Genomic DNA, 26,123 nt, shown 5'->3' on the forward strand with positions numbered 1-26,123 from the left:
TCTAAGGAATAATTTTAATGTTACTATGAACTTAGCAACAGTCAAATCTGTTGCTGATTTGGAGCTTTCGGAGCCAGCTCTGCCTGACCTTGAGGTAAGGGAGATACCCCGAGCAGAGGTGATCCCACAGCAGACACCCCTGTGCAGCACAGATCACACTGCACACATGGCGTGACCGTCTCCAAAGAATGAACCATGTCTGGGAAAACACCGTCTGAAAGCAAACACGCTGTCAGAGGGACATTCTGTCTGACTTTCAAAAGATACAATTACTTAGATGAAAGGACTCTGCTGGGGAGGGACTGTTTACAAAGACTTGTGGTGATAGGACATGGGGCAATGGGTATAAGCTGGAGAGGGGCAGATTTAAACTAGACACAAGGAGGAATTTCTTCCCGATGAGGGCGGTGAGGCTCTGGCACAGGTTGTCCAGGGAAGCTGTGGCTGCCCCATCCCTGGAGGTGTTCAAGGCCAGGTTGGATGGGGCCTTGAGCAGCCTGATCTAGTGGGAGGTGTCCCTGCCCGTGTCAGGGGGGCTGGAACTGGATGATCTTTAATGTGCCTCCCAACCCAATCCATTCGATGACCGTTAACCCCTGGCCGTGGGGGCGGGGGGCAGGTGCGCTCCCCCTTGGGGCGGCTCCCCCGCCCCGCCCCCTGCGCGCGCTGTCCCCGCCGGGAGGCGCGTGCCGCGCTTTCCCGCCCCGCGGTGGGGGGGGGAAGGGGCCGTCCTCAAATAGCGCGCGGGGAGGAAGCCGCGCGCGAGACCCAGGACTGGCCCGGTGAGTGGCGGGAACCGCGGGGAGAACCCTGACCAAACACCCCCTCCTCACTGCCTTCTGTCCTCGCCCCCGTCATCTCCCCCGTCCCTCTGTCCCCGCTGCTCTCTGCTCTGCCTCCTCCTTACTGCCTTCTCCCCGCCACCCCTGCCTTCTTCCCCCCTCCTTCTTCCCTTCCTACCCTCTCCCACGACTTTTCCTCCCTTTCTCCCTTTTCCTCCCTCTCCTCCTTTTTTCCCTCTCCCCTTTTTCCCCCCTCCCCCCTTGCCTTCTCCCCCCTCCCCCCTTGCCTTCTCCCCCCTCCCCCCTTGCCTTCTCCCCCCCCCTTGCCTTCTCTTCCTTGCCTTCCCCTTTCCTCGCGGGAGGAGAGAGGATCCCGGCGCGTTGGTTTCCCGGGGGGGGGAGCCGGTTGGTGTCGCAGCCCCTCGGTCGCCTTGGCTGGAGCGACTGGGGGGTGACCCCGAGGGGAGGGAGCGCTGCCCGGGGTCTCTGATGGGTGCTGGAAGCTCTTATGCTTCCCCCCGCAGTTACCCCGGTTCCTTTCTGCCACGCCACATCTATCCGGCCTCGCTCTTCTACGTTTCATGGACTGGTTTGGGTTGGAAGGGACCTCGGAGCCCATCCAGTTCCACTTGGTTGCTCCAAGTCTCATCTCATCTGGCCTTGAACACCTCCAGGGCAGCTTCCCTGGGCAGCTTGTCCCACTCTTCCATCCCTGCTGCCCTTGCCTGTGTTGTTACCAAGCCCCTGCTCTGCTATTCACTCTGGGCCACCTTCTGCTTTCCGCCACCGTAATCAAGTCACCCTCTGCCCCCTTATCTCCGTTTCTGGTGCAGACCTCCCTCCCTCCCTCCCTTCTGCTTAGGCGGGATCTCATAAACAGCAAAAAGCTCTCTCTTGCTTCCTTATGATTTTTAAATTCGGCGGCTTGCTCTCAGTCTCTGGTGAGTGTTTTCGGAGAGGGATGTTCGCTGGGCAGGGAAGAGTAAGGAGTTAATGCTGTAGCAGCAACTCCCGAGGGACCATGCTTTCCTCAGTTTTCTAGCGGCAGAAGGATGTGGGAGTGGCAGCTACAGCGAAAAGGGAAGAATGGATTTCCAGTAACGGTGCCATAAGTCGCAGGAAGACTTGGTGGTTCATCCAGATCAGCCAGTGCGGGGTGTGCTTTCTGCCGGTCTCCTTGCGTTCCGCAGAACTGCAGGTGGCTGTGGCTGCCTGGGAAGGTCGTGAGCGCCCTGGCTGTCTCTTTGTTTGCTGTGAGCAGGCGCGCGTTCCTGCGCCCCAAGGATTGTTCAATTCGGAGTGACTGTCTGGAGGCTGGGGCGGGAAGCTGGGCGGCATGCAAGGTGGAAAGGAACTGAGTGAGCAGGCCTTGTTCCGGAGAAAGGGGTTTCTCTAGTGCGTGTGGTCAGATGATTGTCTCTGTACCTTGGAGTGACAGCGGCTTTGAGACTGGTGAGTGCAGTGGGCCTCTTGTCTTTTTTTCTTTTTTTGAAGTACAACATTTTATAGCTTTAACTAAACAATTAAGGTACAGGGCCTCAGTTACCTAAATCGCTCAACTATTAGTCCAGAAAGTCCATGCTTATTTCAGAAGTTGGCAGCAGTTCTTGTGATGTTTCTTGGGGTATCTGGGCTGAAATCGTGTTGTAGGGTACTTGTTTTGCTATCTTTCGAAAATGGCTAAAATGTTCAGTGGAGGAAGGAGCAAGGTGCTTCCTCAACAGGAAACTATTTTAGGGCTTTTATTTTGGTCTTTTTTTTTTTTTTTTTTTTTGGTAAAGGACTTTTTGCAAAACTCCAGTTGTGGGGAAGACTGACTGGTGTTCTGTTGTAATTTTTTGTCTCTACTCAGACCGAAACTCTGCTATCACCTGCCTGTGGAATTATAATATTTTAAAGGTGTTAATTAAAAGAAGGGGGGTTTTGTACATTTTTTTTCCTCTCTTCTTGACAACTTCTTTAAATAACAACTTCAGCAGTGTTTGGAATCTTTAAGGTAAAATTTTTGCAACACCTACTCCTTGTGGTCTCTCTGTGCTGATGGTGTTCTACAAAAACAGTGGGGAAATGCATTATATACAAGGAAGCGTTCTAGCACTCTGCTCAAATCTGCAACCTATCCCTTCCCATATTCCTGTCTTCTCTTCTAGGTCTCTTGTCTGTCATTACAAGTAACCAATTGGCCTGGTTTAGGGACCAGCTGAGGCAAAAAACATCCCTTGTGTATGTGTAGAGTGTAACATCCAATGGTGAGCCTTCTGGATAGGCTGCCCTGTACTAGGAAAGGTTGGTGTGAAAATCTCCCCTTCTTATTTGGTTGTTCCTTCTTGTTTGTGTTTGGTGACATCTGCTGAATTTAGGAATTAAAAATAAAACTTGGTTTTGGTCAGGTGGTTTTGGGGGGTTCTTGCCCTCCCAATTTCTTACTGCCGGATGAGGCCAGTTGGCGCTGGTACAGCTGAGACAGGGAGTTCAGTTCTGTTTCTTGCTGTGCCCTGTTGGTGGAACAGTGTGCCTTGCTCCACCAGTGCTGCCCATGCAAACCTGGAATCTCTGCTCCTGGGAATTAGGTGTACCTGTACCCAGCACCAGGACACTACACCTGTGGATAATGTGAGGGCCTTGTAAAGGTGCTCAGTGTGGCTTTTTATTTCCGTTAGCTGCCAAAACAGTAAAAGCTATGATACATAGCGTGGGAAGGCTGAGGTGTTCGTATTATATTGTCTCTCACCTGAGGTCAATTATGCCATGTTGTTTCCTTGTATTGTGATTTTCCTGTGTAACAGGATGAGAGGAGTCATACACACTTGGCAGGAGTCTGAAGAGCTGACAGATCTAACAGATAACAATTTCACTCTATTACAGAAAAAAATTGAGTCTGGAAGCAGACAGGCACATAAACCTAGTGACTGCCACCTTTGGAGACTGTCCTGGAGAGACCTGTTGCTTAGAAGTTATGCTTCCCTCGTGTTCCATTGAATGGGGAAGTAGGGATGTAATAACTAGGTTTATACGCTCAGTACAGAGACTGCTGGCATGACTGTGTTGGAGCAACCACGAGGAGTTGGCTTCTTGATAAAGCAGCTCCTGTGGCCTCTGAGTAGGAAATAGCAAGTGGTAGGGGAATCAGCCTTGTCTGCAGTTTTCTCTGCTGAAGGGAATCCAGTGCAGGTGAGCAGGTTTCATTTCCACCAGTTCCTCAAGCTGGCAAAAAGAGCAAAGTTAACCAGAAAATCCAGTATTTCTTTGCAAAGCACCTTCCTCTGCTTTTCTTAGCTTGCTGTCAGATTATAAGGTTTTGGAGGCTGGAATTATTTTCATACTTTTGTGCTGTGCAAAGCCAAGTATGGACAGATAGTTCTAATTAGGGAGTTGAATTCCTGGCTTGGCCAAAGGTGCAAACCTCTTACTTGAAGTCTGATCCGTTGTAGTTTTGGATGGCTTATCTTGGGGTTGGAGGGAGTTGCAAGGGACTGGCTTCAGCTTTAATTAAAATTCATCAGTAATGATTACAGAATGTTTATGGTTGGTCCCTTCCCCCAAGATCTTACAAGTCTGATTTATTTATTTATTTATTTTGACCCAGAGGAGGAGAGAGAAAGGAGGAGTAAAATGTAAAAAGAAATGTCACACAGAGCATCCAAACTAATTCTTTGGGTTTGAAAGCGATCTGTTAAGTTTCCGTGATTGCCTTGATTTGTACCAGCTGCCTGTTGTGTACCATGTCCTGACATCCTGCTGTTAACTAGGCTGGGAAGCGATTAGGACTCCAGCTGCCTCAGTTGTGCATTAGACAGCTGCTTATGTCTGGATGAGATGGCATGCATTGCTTCTGTGTGTTGATGTCTCTTGCACCCTTCTTTGCCACAGCTGCTCTAAGACTCCTTCAGTCCTATCCCCTTCAGTAGCCCCATGGCTTAAGAGCGCTGTTAGAACTGCCTTGGGCACTTAATGACCGCTCTTCTTGATCCAGTCTGCTGGCTTGTCTATCGCTTTGCACAGGGTGATGGGAGTGCTTCCTGGCCTTGATGGGCTTCATTGAGCTGTCCTTGCTGGTGAGAGAATGCTGTATGCCTCACTACATCCTCAGAATGCTGCTATTTCTTAGAAGAGAGGACAGTGTCATTGTGGCTTTAAAGTCATTCTACCCCAGTATTTTATTCACCACTTTACTTTAAAATCTCAGAGCTTTTATTCGGCTTCACTGAAGGTATGAGTGGGGGACTTGGACTGTTTTTGCAGTCATTGCATACGTGGATGTCAAATTGTTGTTTAAGTATCTGTGAACCTGCTGTATTTTCTGATAAAACACTGCAACCTTTGGTCTTTTCTAGTATGCTCTTGCTGTGGTTTGTGCTGAATGGGCCATGCCCAAGTCTTTCTAATATATTGGGCTGTTTCTTTCATCTCCTTTAAAGGAGGAAATACGTTAATGGGTCAGTGTAACTAACTCCCAGTAGGTTGGTGTAGTTGTTGTTACACCCTTAGATTCTAACAGCCATACAAACCAAATCCACTTAGATCAGCTGGTTGCTGTATCTTGGTTTTGTATTTGCCTCTGGGATTCAGTGTTCATCTGTGTTTCCTCATAAGCTAAAACTGAAAATGAAATGGTTTCTGTGATTTCATGCATGGTCACATGTTTTCTCCGTGTGTGGAAATCCACGCTTTTCCACCATGCTTTTAGACCTGCTGCAAGAGAGCCTGGAGCAGTGCTGAGTGGAAGATTGCTGCAAAGTGCTGAGGCATCTTGTGTAACTGCATAGATTTGCCTAGGCAGTAGGAAATGTGTGCTCATGAAAGCAGGTGTTCTGCTGCAATACTGCTGTGTTTCTTTGAAAAAGGGTATTTCCTTAGCTGTGTATCATTGAGTTAAAGGTGTTTAAAAGAGATGATGTTTTCTTTTATTCTGAAAACGTTAATGAGGCACTGCTGTCAAAAGGCTTTCAGCAGAGCTGTGAATGCTGTTTTGAGTTACCGGCATTTTTGGCTGCCTGGTTTGATGCATAACTTCCTCTTTGAGGTTCTTGAGGATGTCTGGGCTCCTGTTTGAAGAGATGCTTCAAGATTATTTTGATTTTTCACTGGCTACATCAGTTCAGTTATCATGGTGGGAGTAGGAGATTGAAACAGAACATGGTGGGAGCAAGCACTCATAAGGTTCAGTGTAATCAAAGAACCAGTTTCAGGCTTTCTTTTTGTGAATTGTCTCTTTGGCCGTCTGTAGTGGTGCGTGGCTGTTTTATAAAAGCGAAGAGGATAAGAGATGTTTATAGCTATGATGTTAAAGCCCATTAAAAATTAATTTTTTCATGTTTTGGAGAAGCTCTCAAATATCGAGACAGGGTTGTGTATGGTTTCAGAGCAGACAGGCATGCAGCTGTGAAGATTTGTCTTTGTACTCCTTTTTCCATAAATGCTTTAAATCTTCTCTTTTTTTGTAGCGAATGTTCTGAGTCTGATAAGGTGAACAGGCTCCACTAAAATTGTTCTGGGAAGTATCAGCTGTAAAATTCCTGTTGAACATAAATTGTCCTGTGCTTTAAGCTGTTGCTTAGTAGCTTTGCAACATCGTGGCTATTGCATCAGCGCACTTGTATTATTAACTAAGCAGAGAGCCTTGATTGGGTTCTCTTACTATGTATTGTTCCTTGAACAGGTATTCTCAAATGACCCACACTGATCCAGTGTTTAAACTGTCACATTGTGAGCATCCTTATAGCTTCTGGTTTTTTTTCAGATAGCTGTGTGGATATTCCAGGCACTTAAGAGTCTGGAAGAGGAGTTCTTTAGTTGTATGGCCTGAAGGTAACCAAAGGCAGAGGGTGCTGCTGTTAGTGGCTACCTGTGTCCATGCAGCTCTCTTTGATATTTCGTTTTGCTGTTATTATTATTTTTTATCAGTTTCCCACTTTGCTTACTTAACTTGCCAGTCAGGCAAAGGAAAGACAGACTGACTTTCCTCTCTGCTATTGGTATCTGCTGTGAAATGCATCTAAGTTTCAATATGAAGTGGCATTCCTGATTTTCTCACTGATGGATGATCTGTGCTTGTGCTGATACTTAACAGCAGTATTTCTGTTAAATTAAAATAAGGAGGATATTCTTGCCCTCTAGGTGGCATGACTGTTATTGTATCCAGTCCCACTTTGAGATCTTTCAGTTGGCAGTTCTTGTCGGAGCCTGTCCATGTGGCACCTGCATCTGTCAGAGGCAGTGTCACCAAGTGATAAGAGAGACTGTCCTCTCTGCTCCGGAGACTGAGCACTTTGTTGCTGCTCAACTGTGAAAGCACGCCAGAGTGCAAGTGTCCAGTGCTGGTGCCCCAGCAGGAGCATCTTCTAAATCTGGAAGCAAGTCTCGCAGTGCTCCAACTTGACACTGTCACTTGCACATCACCAGTGATGGCTGGAGTTTGTTCCAGTGCTCACATGTTACCAACATTATTGAGGAGCTCCCTGCTCTGTCTGTTTGTTCTTCCTTTGCCATATCAGAAGACTGGAACTGCAATTCCTCAGCCTTTCCCATTTTCCAGTCATTTCCAAGAGCCAAACAGTAACAACAGCTTAAAAGTGCCCTGTGGCATCACTGCAGGGTTGTGTTGTAGCTGCTGTGCTGAAATAGTTGGACTTGTGAACATGAAGCTAACCCTGTAAGGACTAGCAGTCTTGTGAGGGGAATAGTGCCTTTTCATCTGGGCTTGCTGTACTTCCTCCTGCCAGGTCCTTAGAAAAGGTGGAAGTATTCTCTTAATGTTCGTGAGAAGGTGAAATGCAGGGCCAGTTTGCCTGTCTGGAATTACTTTGCTCAACACCAAAGGGTCAAAACTAAGCTCAGTTTCATATCCAAAACCCCATCTGCACTGTGGCAGTCAAGATCCAAATCTTGGCTTTTCCTCTCAGGTGTGGCCGTGCCCTAAATATGGAGATGTGCAAATTCCGTTTGGGTTTGGGTCTGGGTCTAGTTAGCTGAGTCCAAATCCCAGCTCCAGGCTTTGGGGCAGTTTGAGCTGCAGGCTTTCTGCTGACTCAGTTTCAGCCCAGCTGCGTCTGTGGGCTGGCTTCTGAAGAATACTGAACAGTGCTGTCATGCTGCCTCCATCACTGATCTGATATAGAAACCACAGTAATCAAAAGTTCCTGCCTATGTTTCCTTTTTAAAGAGAAATAGTAATATGGCAGTGTTCCTTCTTATTCATTGATGTGCTGCCTAGAGGCTGAGCAACAGAGCGTTTTCAGCCAAAGGAAAATAAAGATTGATGAGAAAGTTTGGGTGTTTTTCCTCTGAAGAAGTCAAAGTACTGCCCTGATAACTAGAAGATTGCTGCAATTAATGTCATCTTGAAAAATAATGTGACAGCAGCAGACCTTGGGGAGCCAAAATAAATCTCTGATAAAAAGGCCAGTCAAAACCTTTTTAGAATTGTCTCTAATAAAATTTCTCTAAAAGGAAAACAAAGACTCATCAAACAAACTGTGCAATGTATTTCAAAGTCAAAATACGCTGCTGAGAGTACTTAGTGTCCAGGCTGAGTTGTTCACTCTGTAGTAAGTCAGTGTGAAGAAGCAAAGGTAAAAATGCTAAGGAGGCAGTCAGACCAGCATCGTTTGGTGTTGGGCCTTTGTGTTCCATTTAGAGTTTAAGTGCCACTGAATACTGGAAGATAAATATACACTGAAACTGTTGGAAGTATTCAGCCTGTTTCAGTGTATTTTTGCATCCAAGGTGTTGTGAGCAAACTGCTCTTATTTTTCTCTTCAGGAGTCATTGGTAGTGGCATTATTCACATCTTAAAGGAGGATGCAATCTAAAGCTGAAAGGAAGAGAAACAAAAGCTGACAGCTTGAAGCAATCGGTGGTCATGCTTGCCAGTAGCAGTGAGGGGTGGATTTAAGCAGTCTAGTGGTTTCTGACAAGCAGGGTGTATTTCCTAAGAGCCTAGCACCATAAATCAGAACTGATAGGGGAGTGGGGTCTGTCCTGCAGTGGGCCACAGACCTGCAAGTGTCTCAAAGTATTCTGCCTGTGGCTTGTCTGTTTTGCCACTTTTAAGACAGTGTGTCTTGGATGAGTCAAAATTTTGGGGCCTTCTAAGCAACGTTACAGGCTGGCATATACTTTGCAGGCTGAATAGTGACAGGGACACATTTTTTTTTTTGTGGCTATAATAACATCCTATTTATTCATTTCATAGACAGGGCTGAGTACATACTGATGGATGGTACATTCTGCTCTCCTCCAGCAACACAGGTCTGGTGTCCCTTCTTGTTTCTCCCTCTCATCTTCAAGCTCTATCAGTCTTTAAATCTTACAAAACACTCGCCAAAGCAGCTGTTCCCAGTTGTAGTGCACCAACAAAGGGTGTCAACACTAGAGGCAGAGCCAGAATCTCCTGACTCCAGGTTTTAAGGAGAGATGACACTGCAAGTTTGCAGGGCAGAAAAGAAGTAGAGGCAGGACTGCAAGACAATTTGCATTCCATGGCTCTCTTCCTGTGTCTCCTCCCACATCATTGAACTATCTCTTGCAGTTCCAGCAGGGTCAAACCAAGGGAAAAGCCTTGTCTATTGTATACCGCTTCTCCCACAGCCCTTACTGGTGGTGCAGTGACATCTCAGAAGAAGAGGCAGCAGTGGCCATAGATGCGCTGGAAAGAGAACAAACTAGGTCCCTCCCTGCTATATCATCACCATATATTATGCATTTCAAGAACAAACACTGCAAGCACACATTTTATTTTCCCAGGAGAAGAGCTACACATGGGAATAGTACAAGTGCAAAGCATGTAAGTTTTCACCTGCTCTAAAACCAGTGTGGGTTTTGCTGTACCTCTAGGCACTGCAAGCATGTCATCAACACCACCCTGGCAGCAAGAATCACCCAGTAGCATATAGCTACCTGTTAGGGGGAAGTCTCAATGGCTTTCGAGGCTGCCACAACAGGAACAGGTTCCAGAATCCTCAGAGCAACAGAGCTAAGACATCCTATAAATCAGCTTTTGTCCCTTCTTCACACTTTTGTTGTATCTTCAAGACACCTCAGAAGAGAATCCACTCCACAAAGAATGCCTCAACTTACCGTTCCTTTCCCTTATATCCGTCACCACTCCTCACAGCTCAGCCTGTGAGTTACTATTTTCAGCTCTATCAGACACTGTCTGGTTATGAAAACATATCTTTCCAGCAGCAAAGCCACATGCCTGTACAACTGACTCCTTTAACAACTTGTCTGGATTCTGAGACACATCCCATACAGACACCTGGACAGACACGTTATCAGTCAATGGATCTATTGTGTGAGTTGTCAAGATACTTATCTTTATGTCTCACATTTGAGTTGGAATTGAATTAAAGTCTTCAAAGCAGAAACTGCAATAAAGCATCAGTCACTGACAAGGAAAAAGCTACCAACCCGTGCACTGCTTTCTCTGCCTGGCAGCTGAAAGATAAGAACTTTATTTTTAGCAGTCATGATGACATCATTACTGGAAGACAAAAAAAGGAGCCTATTTGTCTCTTCCTGGACCTGTTGGCTCCTACCCGTATTGTAGGAAAACTTTTCATTGTTGAGCTGCAGAGACTTTTACAGAAGGCGGCATCATTTTACAGGTAGGGAAACTGAGACACTTCATGATGTGACCTGACATTTTAAAACCACATATCGAGCCATAACCACTTGATTTCGCTGTCTTCCTGAAAACTTGCCACAGGCACAACTGCTTTACAAAACCAGCCATTATAGGGAAGTCAGGAAGAGAAACAGCAATGCAGTCTTATGAAATTCCATATTTGAGGATATTCTAAGCCGCACCAGACTCCTGTCTGTAGCACTTCAACTCATGACATGGTAAGCAAATCACACAGCCTGAAGTCCCCAGAAGAATACCCATCACTCTGTCACACTGTATTTCCAGCCCATAAACCCACCAGGAAACAAACAGCCCAGCTAGCAGCAGATACCAGAGTTTTTCCTCTTATTTCTCTAGCCACGGACTACTTTCTCTGCCTGACTGTCTAAAAGGTCCTGATTGCCTTGGGGTGGAGACTTGCTTTGTGGGAAGCATCCACAGAATTCTCACTTGTGAAAACTGGCATGTGTGGGGTGGAATAGAAGTCTGTGATTCTGTGCTGACAAGCAGCTGGTGGATGTGCTCCTCTGACTGTAAAAGTGTTTATTTAACGTATGCTTCCCCATGGACCTGCATCCCAACACAATGTTGAGTTGGAATGGACAAGGCCCACACTGACTTCTTAGAGCTGATGTAAGGGTCCTAAACTTGTGTTTGAAAATACCTTCATTTTTTTGCTAAGGAAGGTGGAAAGAGCTGATCCAAAACACTGGTTGCAGTCTTTTCTTTTGAATGTTTCAGGACATCTGGTGGTTTCTCAGAGGCAGCTGTTAACACGTGAAGATTGCATGCCTAATGAATGAATCGAAGGAATAATGTATTAAAATTAGTTAGTATTTCAATGTTTAAAAAATCATAGTCCATAAAATTCATTCCAAGACTTTAAGCAGCTATAAAGCAGCCGTAGTACATGATTTGTAGCAGGTACTAGTAGCATGTACTAGTAGCGGTCCTGGGTGACTGGGTCCTCCACTAGACTGGAGGCTGGCTGATGTGCCCATCTCCAAGACAGGTTGCAGGGAGGATCCGGGGAACTACATGCCTGTCAATCTGACCTCAGTGCCGGAGAAAGTGATGGAACAGGTAATCTTGAGTGCTAACAGGAAGCACATGCAAGAGAACTGGGTGATCAGGCCCAGTCAACACGGGTTCATGAAAGGCAGATCTTGCCAAACTAACCTGATTGCCTTCTATGACAAAGTGACTCGACTACTGGATGGGGGAAAGGCTGTGGATGTAGTCTTCTTGGACTTCGGTAAAGCCTTTGACACAGTTTCTCACAGCATTCTGCTTCAGAAACTGTCAGCCTCTGGCCTGGACAGGCACACACTCTCCTGGGTTGAAGACTGGTTGGATAGCTGGGCCCAGAGAGTGGTGGTAAATGGAGTTAACTCCAGCTGGAGGCCAGTTACAAGTGGGGTTCCTCAGGGCTCAGTACTGGGTCCAGCTCTGTTCAATGTATTTATCAGTGACCTGGATGAAGGCATTGAGTGCACCCTTAGCAAGTTTGCAGATGACACTAAGCTGGGTGGAAGTGTGGATCTGCTGGAGGGTAGGGAGGCTCTGCAAAGGGATCTGAATAGGCTGGACCGCTGGGCTGAGACCAATGGCATGAGGTTCAACAAGGCCAAATGCCGGGTCCTGCACTTGGGGCACAACAACCCTATGCAGCGCTACAGACTTGGGGGAAGAATGGCTGGAGAGCTGCACAGAGGAGAAGGACCTGGGGGTGCTGGTTGACAGCCGACTGAACATGAGCCAGCGGTGTGCCCAGGTGGCCAAGAAGGCCAGTGGCGTCTTGGCTTGTATCAGAAATGGTGTGACCAGCAGGTCCAGGGAAGTTATTCTCCCTCTGTACTTGGCACTGATGAGACCGCACCTTGAGTACTGTGTTTAGTTCTGGGCCCCTTACCACAAGAAGGATGTTGAGGCTTTGGAGCGTGTCCAGAGAAGAGCAACAAAGCTGGTGAGGGGGCTGGAGAACAAGTCTTACGAGGAGCGGCTGGGAGAGCTGGGGTTGTTTAGTCGGGAGAAGAGGAGGCTGAGGGGGGACGTTATTACTCTGTACAACTACCTGAAAGGAGGTTGTGGAGAGGAAGGAACTGGCCTCTTCTCCCGAGTGACAGAGGACAGGACAAGGGGGAAATAGCCTGAAGGTCTGCCAGGGGAGGTTCAGGCTGGATATCAGAAAAAAATTTTTCATGGAAAGAGTCATCGGGCACTGGAACAGGCTGCCCAGGGAGGTGGTTCAGTCGCCTTCCCTGGAGGTGTTTAAGGAACGGGTGGACGAAGTGCTTAGGGATATGGTTTAAGAGTGTGTTAGGAATGGTTGAACTCGACGATCCAGTGGGTCCTTTCCAACCTGGTAATTCTATGATTCTATGATCTAGTTTGAATAGGAATGCAGATGTTATCTCCATCTTTTCCCATTCTCTAACTAAAGATTCTTTTCACTCAATGTAAGGTAACTTTTACCATCCAGCAGAAAAGGTCTCAATCTGAATCTAACACTACCAGGATTCCAAAGTTGTAATGATTGAAAACTTCGTGTGGCATCAGAATGATTACATTTGACAGTTTGGGTTTGCTCTTGTCAGGGTCCAATTTTATTTTGACATTCCATTAAGGAATTTGACTTCTCAGGAGGAACTTTGTGACTATCCAAGCCCCTTACATTGATTCAATGTAATTACCTAAACCTTGAGGTTTCTGGAATTACTAGTTAAAGGAAAAAAAAAAAATTGCCCTGTATTGTAGTAGTAGGAAGCCATTTCATTTCATTGTGTGAGAGAAATCCTTTTTCCAGTTCTCAGGTGCATTTCTGACCACCCAAGCAGAACGTCATTAACTGAGGCCTGGAACCCCTCAGGGATTTTCTCTGCCTGGGTGGTGATTCTTTGATTCAGTGAATTTGATTCAGGGAATTCAGTTTGTGATGTTATCATCTTCAAGCCTCCTTATCTTAATTTTTTACCATATACATACTTTCGAGTGTGGTGGGTTTTTACATTGTTCTTTTTTGTCTTAATCTCTGCTCATGTGCAGGAGTGGAAAAAACTTGCAATTTGCAGCTATGATAGGTAATTTATTTTTTAAAATATTTATTTCTGTGGATTTGTGCTGTGGAGTGTCTGACTTATGTAGAGCTGAGATGATTTCCTGAGGGGAAGGGAGAAACGCCCATGTATTTATTGTAGGTCTCTTGACTCTGCATGCCCAGTAACATAGAATCATGGAATGGTTTGGGTTGGAAGGGACCTTAAAGATGATCTAGTTGCAATCCTCTTGCCGTGGGCAGGGACACCTCCTAGTACGTCAGGTTTCCCAAAGCCTCATCCAACCAGCACCTCCAGGGATGGAGCATCCATGACATCTCCAGGCAACCTGTGCCAGTGCCTCACCACCCTTACAATAAACAACTTCTTCCTAAGATCTAATTTAAATCTCCCCTTTCAGCTTAAAACGTTCCTGCTTGTCCTATCACTGCATTCCCTGGTAGTTCCTCCCCAACTTTCCTGCAGCCCCCTTGTAAGTACTGCTGCTCTAAGGTCTCCCTGGAGTCTTCTCTAGGCTGAACAATCCCAGCTCTCCACCAATCCTCATATGGGAGGGGCTCCAGCCGTCTGATTATCTTCATGGCCTCCCCTGGGTGCATCAGGTACTCTGGCAGGGCAGGGACTGCACAGCTCCTTTCTGTCGGGATTTGAGGCTCTTGTCGAAGCGTTTTACCTGTGCAGGGCACCCAGGGAGGACCTTTCTGTCATAAATGGTGAATAAGCTTCTACCTCTTTTTGAAAAGTAGAAGTGCTTTCAAAACACAGTGTTTGGGTGTGTGGAGATAGCCATGCACCTTTCCTCTTCGTTTACAGGAATTCTCATGAGGAACGGGCACACAGGCGTAAGCTTCTCTTACAGCTTTTAGTCAGCATAGTAAGCCAGTGTGGATGGCACGCGTGCAGAACCTCATGCCAAGCTGTTGTACCCTGCCTTTCTGGGCCTTGCTGTATGGGCATGGCCAGAATAGGTCTGGATCTTTTTGTTTGACGTGTGTTTTCTGATTTGAGAATGGAGCAAAGTGCCACTTTTCCGTCCTGTGGTCTTTTTCAGTGGTCTGTGCTTCTGCTTTTAAAGCAGGGAGTGGGAAAAGACAACAGTGCATTTCTTTTTGGCTCCCTCTTTCATGAGTGTTTGGAGTGAGCCAAATGAGTTTCCTGGCAATGTGAGATAGTGTGACAAAAAAATGTGGGGAATCTTGAGTTTTAAAGCTACGTTCTGAGCTTGGCTTAGAAAGATGTGGCAGGTGTCAAACCCCCTAAAGAAGTGTCTCGGCTTCTATTTCTGTTCCATGCTCTTGCTCTAAGAAGGATTCTGTTGGCCCTTCTGCAGGCTGGTGTTTTATTTGTTTATTGCCACCTGCCTGACTGTGCTCAGCTCCCCTTCCAGCAGTTTACTGGAATTTTCAGCAATGAGAAAAAAAATCAGTCATCCGAGCACGGTTTAGCTACGTCTGGGTGGAGGAGGTTTTGCTGTAAAATTTATGCGAGTGAGAAATCTCTTTGGTGCTACTCAGCTAGTTTCACCTGCACATCTGGGCACTTGTGTGCAAGTTGCAGCTGTGGTGGCTTGGATTGCGTCACACTTCTGCCAGAACTGTGGGAGAACATCTGCCTCTCTGCATACGTAGTGTGATGTGAACAGTGGACGGTGCAACTTCTTGCAGCTTGAAAGATGAGGATGTTTGTTCAGCCTGAACTTGTGTTGTGAAGTCAGCTGGCTTTTACCAGCCCAAATTAGCCAACATGGGTTAATCTGACCAGCTGTGGAATACTGTTGTGATCCCACGTGAAGCTTTTGGCATAGGCTAGAGCTGTGTGGGAATGGCAATACTGGTAGAGCCCAAGGTTTGTGTGATGAATGTGGGTTTCAAGGCAAATGGGATGTAGGCAGGAGAGGCCCAATACTACCTTAGGCTTCCTGTGGTCTCAGCCATGACAGATCAGGAAGTGGTGTTTAACTCCACAGGCATTAGCACCAGAGTATATCCACTGTTTACAAGTTGTGAAACAAACACTTTGGGTTTGGGCTGAATTACTTTGAATTTAAAATAATATGTAAAACCAAAATGTGCAATGTGAGGCTTTGCCTAGCCTCCAGAAATGTTGCTCATGTGTCCAGAGAAGGGCAACAAAGTTGGTGAAGAGGCTGGAGAACAAGTCTTATGAAGAGCGGCTGAGGGAACAGGGGTTGTTTAGCCTTGAGAAGAGGAGGCTGAGGGGAGACCGTATTGCTCTCTACAACTACCTGAAAGGAAGTTGTAGAGAGGAGTGTGCTAACCTCTTCTTCCAAGTGACAGGTGATAGGACAAGGGGCAACAGCCTCAAGCTGTGCCAGGGAGGTTCAGACTGGATATCAGGAAAAAATTTTTTACAGAAAGGGTCCTCAGGCACTGTAAGAGGCTGCCCAGGGAGGTGGTTGAGTCACTATCCCTGGAGGTATTTTAAGAGACAGGTAGACGAGGTGCTCAGGGACATGTTTTTGTGGCAAATGATTGGACTCGATGTTCCAAGAGATCTTTTCCAACCTGGTGATTCTATGACTTCTGTGGATTTTGCAAAAAGCCTTGGTCCTGCCACAGACTTAGTGCTACATCCCTGCTTTCCTCTTAGTATTGGGGATTCTGCCTCAAGTCTCCAACCTGAATTAACATCTGTCTCTCCTCCAGCAGAGTGAACCTCTTAAGAAGAGCCACCCTGACCTGTTTCAGAGCCCTGTCAGGTGCCAGAGAGGAAGGCAGAGGGCACACTGATTAGGGAAGAGGTGAGTAGCAGCCACAGGGATTCAAATGGAACAGAGGAGAACACGAAGCAGCAAGGGCTAAGCCTGTATTTTAGGAAGCTATTAATTAGTCTGATCTAACAGTCTGAGCTCATGGTTAAGAGGCTGCCTGTGGGCTATTGTATGTTTTAGACGTATTTGAGATTGTGTTTTGGTCTTGGGGGCTTCTAAGAGCCTTGGAAAAGTTGGTAGAGTCAGAGTCTTGAAATTATTACTGTGGTTTCCTTCAGAGTTTGAATGCTCCTTCTGCTTTCACTTCCTCCTCTTCTTCCTTTCTTCACACTTAATTGTTTAAAATACACAGCTGTGAGGAGTTGTTACTGTGGAATAGGGTCATTCATCACTGGCCCAAGTCTTTGATGTTGAGCAGGTCATCTGTGCTCCTTGGTGCTTTGCCTGGTTGGGAGGTAGTGCCTGCTTTTAGCCAGGCCCTGCTCATCAAGAGTTGAAACTAGGTTGCACTAAAGACTTCCATGTGCAGTTGTGGGACTGTTGCATGTGATGCAGTAAATGCAAAGTTCAAAAAGCAGATTTCCTAGCCTCCCTGCCTCGGCATTTGCTAGGTAGTCTCGTGTTACTGGTTCTTGCTGTGCTGATCTTGCGCATTTCTTGCGCTGGAACTTCCAGTACCAGGTGGGACTACTTTGGCTGCAGGTTGGACCCACCCTGCACTGCTCTTACCAGCTCCCCTTTCTTATTGGGTGAGGGAGGCCACCTTCTTCACTGTGCTCTCTGCCCTCCCTGCATGCCTCTTCCCTTAGGCGCTGCCCAGCCACAAGACAGGCTGAGGGTTGTCAGCCCTGAGCAGGTACCTTGGGAGCAGGGGAGCTTGTGACCTGGGTCCTGTTTTCTCCATTCTTCCTGGAGGCTTAGTGTTGTGCTCATGTAGCTAGAAACCTTTGAGGCTCGGTCCAGCCTTCTCTGTCCCTAGCTATCTGTTGGGAAAGCATTGAAATAAGCCTGAACATACGCATGTATCTCTGCATGGGGGGTGGGTGGGAGGCACACTTCAAGTCCCGTAGATGTCAGCTGGGTGAGTGTGTCACTTCAGAATATGCTGCTGTGCACAAAGACCTGAGCAGCTCACTGGCTTTCAGTAGGTACTCAACTCGTCTGTGATAACAGTGCTTTCTATTCCAGCTCCTGGCACTGCGAAGGGTTGTCCTTCCCTTCCCCAGTACCACCTTGTGGTTTTAAAGTTCCGTTTGTAAGTCATGTTGCTCCACTGCCCTCTACATGCCTGTAGCAGGAAGGAGTTTCGTGCCTCTCATTCGTGTGAACAGGACCCTTCTTCCTGGGACTGTTGTGGTGTTCTCAGCCTTTTTTTATGGCTGCCAGTGTATGATGGGCAGCATTTTGCAGAGGTGCTGATAGGCATCGCTGGAAACATGAAGGTGTGGCCAGAGCCATGAGCATTGCTGCAAGATGTGGGTTTATGGGAAGTTTTTCCTTTCATCGTTTTCTTTCTCATTGTTTTGCAGGGCAAGGACTTCTGGTCTGAAGCAGAGGGTGACAAGAACTGCTCTGTCTCCAAATCCATCATGGAGCAGGTTAGTTCCAAATATGACCGAGGTCAGTGGTTCACAGTGACCATGAGTTCTCTTGAGCACTTGTTCTGAGATACCTTAAAGGGCCTGAGTCCCAAAAATGCTGACTCATGTCTTTCTCGTCTTCCCGAGAGTTCCCTTAAGGGCCCCAACACTGCTCTTCTGTCCTGAATACAGACAAAAAGTGGATGGCACAACCTAGTTTGCAAACTGCTTCCTTGTTACCTTGCCAGTGTTACACTCCCCCTTTGAACTGCAGGCTGGCGGTGTAGCTATTTAAAAGACTACAAGGTTTATTGATTAAGCTAGGGACTACTACAACTAATAAAGTGAATCAGTACACACTAATGTGATCAATTTATTGCATTGTTTTGTGCAATATTAAACACAATTATGAAACTACTATTTATCACACTTAAAAGCTACATTGAACTGGCATTGGAATGTCTGTCGTCCTCCTTGCCTAGTGTTAGGGTAGAGTTCTAACCTTATTTGCTCTGCCCTCCCACAAGCCTTTAAACATTAACCTGATCACTGATCCAGTGAGTTGTTCAAGGGGATCGCCTCTGGTGATCCAGTGAACTTGGGTCACCAGATGAGCTTCACTGCTGTCTAAACATCCATGTTTAGATTATGGAAGATGTGCCTGCTGTTGATTTTTGCCTGATCATATACCTTATTTTGCATCTGTTTCCATTTCTGGACTCTCCTTGTTGTTGCCTTTCTTTCATCCCTTTCTCTGCTCAGTCTTCTCAAGTAAGCAACCCATCCTTAATTACTTTTTATGTTTACATCTCAGTTTGTCTAGCCAATATGGGTCCTGTACGATATCACTGATATGGTTATGTAAATACAGTAGAACCTTGCAAGGTTTTGGGTTCTACTTCCCAAAATGTACCTGAGACTCCTTTTCAATTATCGGGTCCATCCTTGTTGCATATCGATTACTGTATGCAGTTGGCAAGACAAACGATTCTCCTTTATCTTTGATTCCTTTCCCTAGTTAAAATGAAGCCTGAGCATTTTCTTATCTTATAGGCCAGCATTCTGCATACCAGAGTAAGGATTTTGCTCTCTATTTCTACATTCACTGCTTTTAGCTGCTTAAATAACTTATTGAACAGTCTCCTAGTTTCCTACAGAGGCCTTTAGTTGATTATGAGGCCCCATGTTTCAGTGGGATCCCTTGCTCATGTCCATCTGCCTGTCTCACAGGCTGCCCCAGCCCAGCTAATTTGGGCACTCTGTGTTGTCTTGCTTGAAGGTGGCAGTGTGCGTAGCTGTGGAGGCAGCATGTGCCTGTTTACTGGGGGTGAACGTGCCAGCGTAGATGATATCAAGCACTGAAGGTCTGCCATTTCACTGTTGCTATTCTTTTGAGCAGCTGTTTTGACTCTGCAGGGAGCTGAGCAGGTTTATTATGGAACTGGTCCTAGATCCCAGTGGAGAGATAAAAGAAATGTGGACGTTGGGATTTTTTTGCAGGCTTATGCTGTTATCTCTGTTTCCCACCTTGTTACTGCTGTGCTCTGATTACATTTAAATAGGGAGCTGCTGGCTTCATTATGCACAGGAAGTAGAATGCCCAGTTCCCAAATATAGAGGTAAAAATCTTCCGAACATAGATGTCTGAAGTGGGTGGTTTGTGCTGAGTGCACACCTGTTTTGGAAGAGGAGCTCTGCTCAGGGGTTCTGTCACTGCCACAGCTGGCAACGTGCAGAAGGTGAGCTGACTTTTCCACCACTGGTTTGTAAGATCAGAGCCATCCGTAATCATTCACCGTCAGACAGTTCTGTGTGGATATGCATCCGGGAGTTAGTATGTTTGCTGAAGTCTTGTGGCCTCCTTGGCTAACACTATTGAGGATGCCCAAAGGAGGTTCACAGTTGGAAAACAGCGTGTGGAGCGATTTTGAGTGGGACTTTCCCTCGGTGTGGGCTTAACAGTGGTTTTCTTATGTTTAAGATCGATGGATCTGTCCAGATGGAGTGTGCATTGCTGTACAGCTTCCTGGAGGTATCCCCTGACTGCAAGTTCAAAGAGCAACTGCATATTCTGCAAAGCCAGGGAATTATGCCTTGCCTGAGAGGTAGCTATGATGCTGAACTGGAACTTCAGACCGATGGCAATCGGAGTGGCCACTTGCAGAATGGTGAGCTAGGTGAGTGCTCTTTTCTCCATCCTATGTGCCTTTCTGAAGGTGCAGTTCTTTCTCTTTTTCCCATCTTTGCTGCTGGTCTGTTTCAGAGGAGTAATGTTTTCTCTGTTCGGAAACTTCATTGTGTAGCATTCAGTGCTGGTGTTGGTTGGGGTTTTAACATTTGGGATAAGGTATCTAGTGCTTACAACTTGATATTCCCAAGGATTTCTAGAGCACAGGTCACTCGGGTTTTGTCTGCAGCACATCAGACAAGGGCCACAAAGCTGGTACTAATGATTGCTGTCCTCAAGGAGTGCAATATGAAACAGTTAAGTTAGGCCTCACATTGTTCCATCATTACTTGGGCTAGGATTTTGGAAACAGCTCTTGTCCTGGTACTGAGTGAATCCCTCCCTGCTCTACCAGTGTGATGGAAACTGTTTCTTAAATAGTTTCTGGTGTACGTTCCTGCTTCACTAGCCATCTGCAGGATGGCTGCTGGCCCTCATGCAGGATGTGTCAGCTGGCATGTTGACCTCAACCAAAGCAGGATTAGGAGGAACTGCTACAGTGAAACAGCCTTCCCTCCTACAAACCTGCATAGGTCTCATGCCCCAAGTAACAATGCGAAGCTCTGCCAAGAGGAGACAGGACGAGGGGTGATGTTTTTAAACAAAAGGAGAATAGATTCAGAGTAGATATAAGAAAGAATTTTTTTATTATTTTTTTTTTGTTATGAGGGTGGTGAAAAACTGGAGCAGGTCGCCCACAGAGGTGGTAGATGCCCCATCCCTGAAAACGTTCAAGATCAGGTTGGATGGGGCTCTGAGCAACTCGATTGAGTCGAAGATGTCCCGCTCACTGCAGGGAGTTTAGACTGGAAGACCTTTGAAGGTCGCTTCCAACCCAAACTATTCTATGATTCTCTGAGATCCTGTGTTTTAGATGATGCTTAAGAGACAGGTCCTGATAGTGGTCACTTGAAAAAAGAACTCGTGTGCAGTCTCTCACTTCCCCTTTCCATGCAGAGTGTTGGTGTTGGGTATAGCTGTCCTGTACAAACTTTGGTTGGAGATGTTCTGACCTCCCTCATAGTGTTTTTTGGGCAAGGTGAGGCTGCACTTTACATGAACTACAGATGAAAAAATCCTTTTTGCACACAGTCTGTGGTAAATGAGTAATGCCTATGAGGGAGTTGTAGTGCATGTAGATGTCATGAATCACACAGAATAACAGAATCACAAGGTTGGAAAGGACCCATTGGATCATCGAGTCCAACCATTCCTAACACTCCCCTAAACCATGTATGAATGCAGTGTGATTGGGGGTTAAGGTGGCAAGGTTTTAATGGAGATGGGCAAAATGCTATGGGTCAGCTTAACTGCACCGAACCTTGTCCAATTACAGCCTGCAAACTAAATCTCGCTGCATGTGTTGGCAGGGTATGGCCCTGAGGTAGATGAAGAAGTTGTCCGGATCATTGCTGCTCAGCTCGCTGAGATTGGAGACCAGTTTGATAAAGAAATCAAAGCAAGAGTAGTAAATGATCTGGTGCAGCACTTTCTGAATGAGAATCTGTCCAGAGAGGTGAGTGAAAAGCAACCTGACTAGCAGTTCTCCTTTTAAATATTGTGCACCCTTCTTGCTGTGACTTTGAAGCAGCAAGCTTGCAACATCTGTATCTTTGCTAGTTTGCTGCTTTAATTACTACAGTCTTTTAAGTTTAGCCCACACACTCACCTTTGAGGATTTGTTAGAGGTGATGCTCTAGCTTGTGGCAGCTGTTGCCCTGCAAACTGTGTTCCTTGGGCTTATCTCCTTCCTGCAAATGGTGAAACTGAGGTAGTTGTGGAGAAGGACTGACTTTCAGAGGCATTTTGGACTTTGGTGTCGAGTCCTGTATATGCTTGTCATGTGGGCAAAACCTGAGCAGTGTTAGTGCCAGAAGCTTGACTTGTCCTTGTTACTGAACACTGAAGGTACAGCCAGTACCGCTTTTCTAGTGCGATAACTGTTTAAGCTCACTGGTTGGATTGGATCCACATCTGAATCAAGCGCCATGGTTTGCTTCTACAGAGCCCTGTTGCTTATGCTGTACAAGCTAATGCTGTCTTTAAATTGAAGACTCACCTTCTTGCCGAAAAGGCAAGATTGAATGACTTCAAACTATATTTTTTGGGGTGTTGTTGTGGTGTGGGATTTTTTTTTCTTGGGTTTATCACCTGCACAGGCAGACTCCAGCAAAGTCTGACCTTTTCCCGCTCCTGCTGTCTTGTCCTCCACGCAGTTAAGTGTCAGGCCTTCAAATTTATTGCCTAGACTTTCAGTCTTTTTGTAAGGCTGAGACAAACCTAACTTTGGACCAAGCAGACCTTCCTTTTTCACACTATTAGTGTAGCTTACTGTGTGTGCACATGTGCACTGTCCCTCTCGGGAAACTGATCTTACACTGATCTTGGGAGCAAGGCAGTGTTTGTTCCATGCTTGGATACCTTCTCCGCTTCCTGCTGGTGTGAAGGCTTTTCTGTGAAACCTGCTTTGCCTTCTTGCCAGCCCCCACCTAAGCTTGTAGCCTTATCTTCACTGTGTTTAAGGTGGGTTGTCCTTTCCTGGGAGCCCCAAGATTCCAGTGCCATTTCAGGACTTGGCAGACTCTGTGTGAACCCTGGGGAGGCGGGGGGCTGTTGCACCCTGAGTGTGTAAGGTGTTATCTGAATGTTCTAGTGGTATGCACATTGTCCCCTATTCCTTGTCTTGGGTAAGCAGCTGAGCTCAGAACGGTCGTCCCCATTGCCATCCTGGGTGTGGAACAGGCAGGCTGCTGCGCCTGGGAGTGTGGGGAGCAGCATCCTGTGAGGTGTTAAAACAAGCACATCAGTTACCAGCAGGCCTTCCCATAGTCAGCAGCTTTCTCCCATGGCTTGTTGCACTGAGATCCCTCTCTTCCTTCTATACAGGAGATAACCCGGCGCATGTCAGAGGCAGTGGAAGGGCTTGCACGAGCCATCCCCTCAGACATGGAACGGGAGAAGGCCATGTTGGTGCTAGCAATGGTCTTAACCAAAAAAATTGCGAATACAATGCCATCCCTTCTCCAACGTGTCTTCAGCACCACTGTGAACTACATCAGCCAGCATCTCCATAACTACATTGTCAGAATGGTGAGTGCTGTCAGCTGTGAGTCTTAGCCAGCCTCGTAGCTGGACTTGGTTATTCCCAGATGGGTGGCCTAGCTCTCAGCTGTCTGTGGTTTGCTGGTTTCCCTATCATGTTCTGGAGGTTTGGCCAGAAGGGAATGCTTGTCCCTGCAGATCTTTGAAGGCTGATATGCTGGGGAAGAGAGGCCTGTGGGGGCCATGTCTCACCTTCTGTTTGCCCCACTCTCCCAGGGGCCAGTGAACAGTGTGTTTATTCTGTAGGGCAGCGAAAGAGATGTGATGGCTCCTGTCCTCCCCATAGTTTCTTCAGGGAGCTGTGCCAATAAGACTTAGGTTAATTATATCCTCAGGGAAGGAAAGCCTGACCTGAACTCTGATGGCTGTATTTCCCAAATGATTGTCTTGGACCCGACAGCTCTATTTGTCTTTCTGGGCTCCCCAGAGCTTGGCAGAAATGGAAGGGGAAAGAAATTCCCCCTGAAACAGCAGCAGCAACAAACGACGAGAGATGATCAGATGGAACATGGCAGCTCCATTGTTCTCTGCTGGAGCTGCAGCATAGGTGGGGAGATGAAACAACCAGCAGTCAAGCCAGGGTAGAGGCTGGGCGTTGGCCCCATTGTTAGTGCCTGACCTGTTGCGGAAGGGGAGGGGAAGCAATCCTGTGTGTGTGCATACATACACATATACACCAAGAGGAGGTAGTTCTTAGGAGTGATCAGGGGGACTATGATCCTGCCATCCTGTGGGACAGTGGTGACCGAGCTATGGGGTGCTGGAGGTCTGGGACATCTCTGTGCTGCAGCCTTGCCACAGTGTTGGCACAGTGCAGGGCAGCAGGACACTGCATCGATGTGCAGTGTCGCTCTGCACTGCCCTCCCCTTCAGCCAGTTTAGCTCAAAGCCACTGAGTTATCACAGCAGCCAGTCACTAGCATCACCGAGGGCCCTTCCCACTGCTTTACTGCTACCTGGAGTGCTGCCACCGCCACCAATGGCACAGCATAGGGAGGGCCAGCACAGGGCTGCTGGGCTGCCTGGGGGTTTGTCCCCCTACCCCGGTGCAGTGGCATTGAGGTGGGAATAGAGCTGGGCACCAGGGGCTGTTCCACACTGTTCCCTAGGACTGCTGGTGCCAACTGTCTCCCTGCCCCTGGCACAGAACAAGGGGGTGGCAACTTGGGGCACAGCAGGTGGTAGAGTTGTAGCATGCTCAGAGGTGATGGCTGCTGCCCCTCTGAGGGCTGGGGGGCACTGGGATGGCTCGGCTGCTGCTAACATGGGCTTTGTTTCTCCCCCTCCAGCTGCCCTCCAATGAGTGAGCTCTCCAGCCCTTCGTGTGCAGAATGCAGCTCTTGAAGACTTTCTACTTCTGATGTATGCAAATCATTTTCTCTGCTCATAACTTCTGAGGTACAGCTGTGACAGGGAGGGCAGAGCTTCATAGATAGATAGGCTTTTGTAGACTAGCACAGCAATGATGGCAGTGTGCGCCGTGTGCATGAGAAATTGTAAAGGGAGAGGGAGGGGTAGGTATAGCAGAGCTTTAGATCTTGCTAAAAAGAGAAAAAAGGTATCAGCCTTGGATCAGGAGGAATACCTGGTATCTCTTATGTGTGTGTTGTTACCACATCTCAGGTTCAACAGACTTGGACTCAGGTTGTTTGATACATACCTGTAGTCCACACAGGGCAGCAAAAACTTCACCTGTGATCCTGCTGCCTCAGGTTATCAATGTATGTAAATATTTTGTGGGTTTTTTTAACTTAAATAAAACTGTCACTTCTCATGGCAATACAGCTCTTGAGGATTTAAATTTCCGCCTGGATCTCTTTTGGTGCTGTCAGTTTTTCGTGCAAAGTTCTCATGGCATTCCTCTACTTTTCTACTGTTCGTGATGCAGCTGGCACCAACCGAGACACACTGGTAAAACCCGTGCCTGCACTGGAACAGGGAGGGGGAAAGAAGCACAGAAGCAGGCCATGGCTGTATTTGAAAACTGTACCATTTATTAAAGTGCAGCCTGGGGGTCATGGTCTTACAGCAGTGTCCCATCAGCAGAGGGAAAAATCGTACACACCCCATCACTCCAACTGAATAGAGAACAATGAAGCTGGAAAGGACTTTCTTTTAAAGGTGGAAACACTTTGATTAATCAAATGGCACAAGAAGCTTTAGACAGTTTTCCCCAAGAGGGCTGCACTTGCATATTAAAAGGAACAATATGACCAGTTCCTTGGATAATGGGTGACTTGAGGACTGGTCAGGGTCCCTTACCCCAGGCAGGCCTCTTGAGAACAGAATCCAAAATCCCTGCAAGGCTGTCACTATCTGCTTACACCCAGCAGAAGATATCCCCTAATGCGCATGCTGCAGAGTCAGCCCCATTAGTCTTTGCTACTTCACAAACCAAGTGGCGTTCTTTTGGGCTGAGTGGGCTTTAGCTTTATGCTTGAAGAAAAGCTTACAATGCAAGTTAAAAATGGGGAGAGACCCCCTGAAGGTACAGCAGTAAGATGCATCCTCTGCCTCTTGTTCTGTCCACATCACAACAGTGTTCCTTCCTTCCCCTGCAGATACTGCAGGGAGATCAAAAGCAGCTTCCACTGGAAGCTCACTGTAGCTCCCCCACTTCTACAGCGTAACCATAGACCTCTAGCTTGGAGGAAGCAAGTCAGCCTACCTAAGAGACCAAGAAAGGGTCAGCTCTAAGTAGGAAAGAAAAGCAATAAAGTTATTTAACGTAAGGAGGCGGATCTGAGCGCTGCTGTGTGCGGTTCCCCTGCATGTGTTGGTGATGCCACTGCTGACCCCGTTCAAGCTGGTGCAGTTCTCATTCCCATTCAGCAGCCACAACCCAAGTGCTGTTGCCTAGTGCTCGCCCTGCAGTCCCCACTCCGGATGGGCCCGAGTGTGAGCTACTGGAGTCAAGTAGTGGTGATGCAGATCTTATAGAAATACCCTGCCCCCCCCCCCACCCCCCCTTTTTTTTTAATGGCATACAGAGCTTGCACTTTGAAGCACAGACACAA

The 26,123-nt window shown here is 47.1% G+C and overlaps 1 protein-coding gene across 4 annotated transcripts; it reads left to right on the top strand.

Annotated features, from left to right (window-relative positions):
- The first annotated feature begins 696 nt into the window (after positions 1–696).
- BID (BH3 interacting domain death agonist) lies at positions 697–24,898 on the top strand. 4 transcript variants are annotated; one of them, XM_054056065.1, is made up of 7 exons: positions 756–782; positions 16,133–16,227; positions 17,727–17,795; positions 19,759–19,954; positions 21,375–21,520; positions 22,891–23,094; positions 24,396–24,898. In XM_054056065.1, the coding sequence occupies exons 3-7, from the start codon at positions 17,787–17,789 to the stop codon at positions 24,411–24,413; spliced, it is 573 nt and encodes a 190-aa protein (XP_053912040.1). In that variant the 5' UTR covers positions 756–782; positions 16,133–16,227; positions 17,727–17,786; the 3' UTR covers positions 24,414–24,898. The 4 variants fall into 4 exon arrangements, with proteins under 4 accessions (XP_053912031.1, XP_053912040.1, XP_053912056.1 ...); XM_054056056.1 differs by lacking the exon at positions 16,133–16,227 and having other exon boundaries at positions 697–782; XM_054056081.1 differs by lacking the exons at positions 756–782; positions 16,133–16,227 and adding an exon at positions 1,700–1,723.
- Positions 24,899–26,123: the final 1,225 nt, after the last annotated feature.

This window comes from Cuculus canorus, chromosome 1 (assembly GCF_017976375.1).
Source record: "Cuculus canorus isolate bCucCan1 chromosome 1, bCucCan1.pri, whole genome shotgun sequence".
Lineage (NCBI taxonomy): Eukaryota > Metazoa > Chordata > Aves > Cuculiformes > Cuculidae > Cuculus > Cuculus canorus.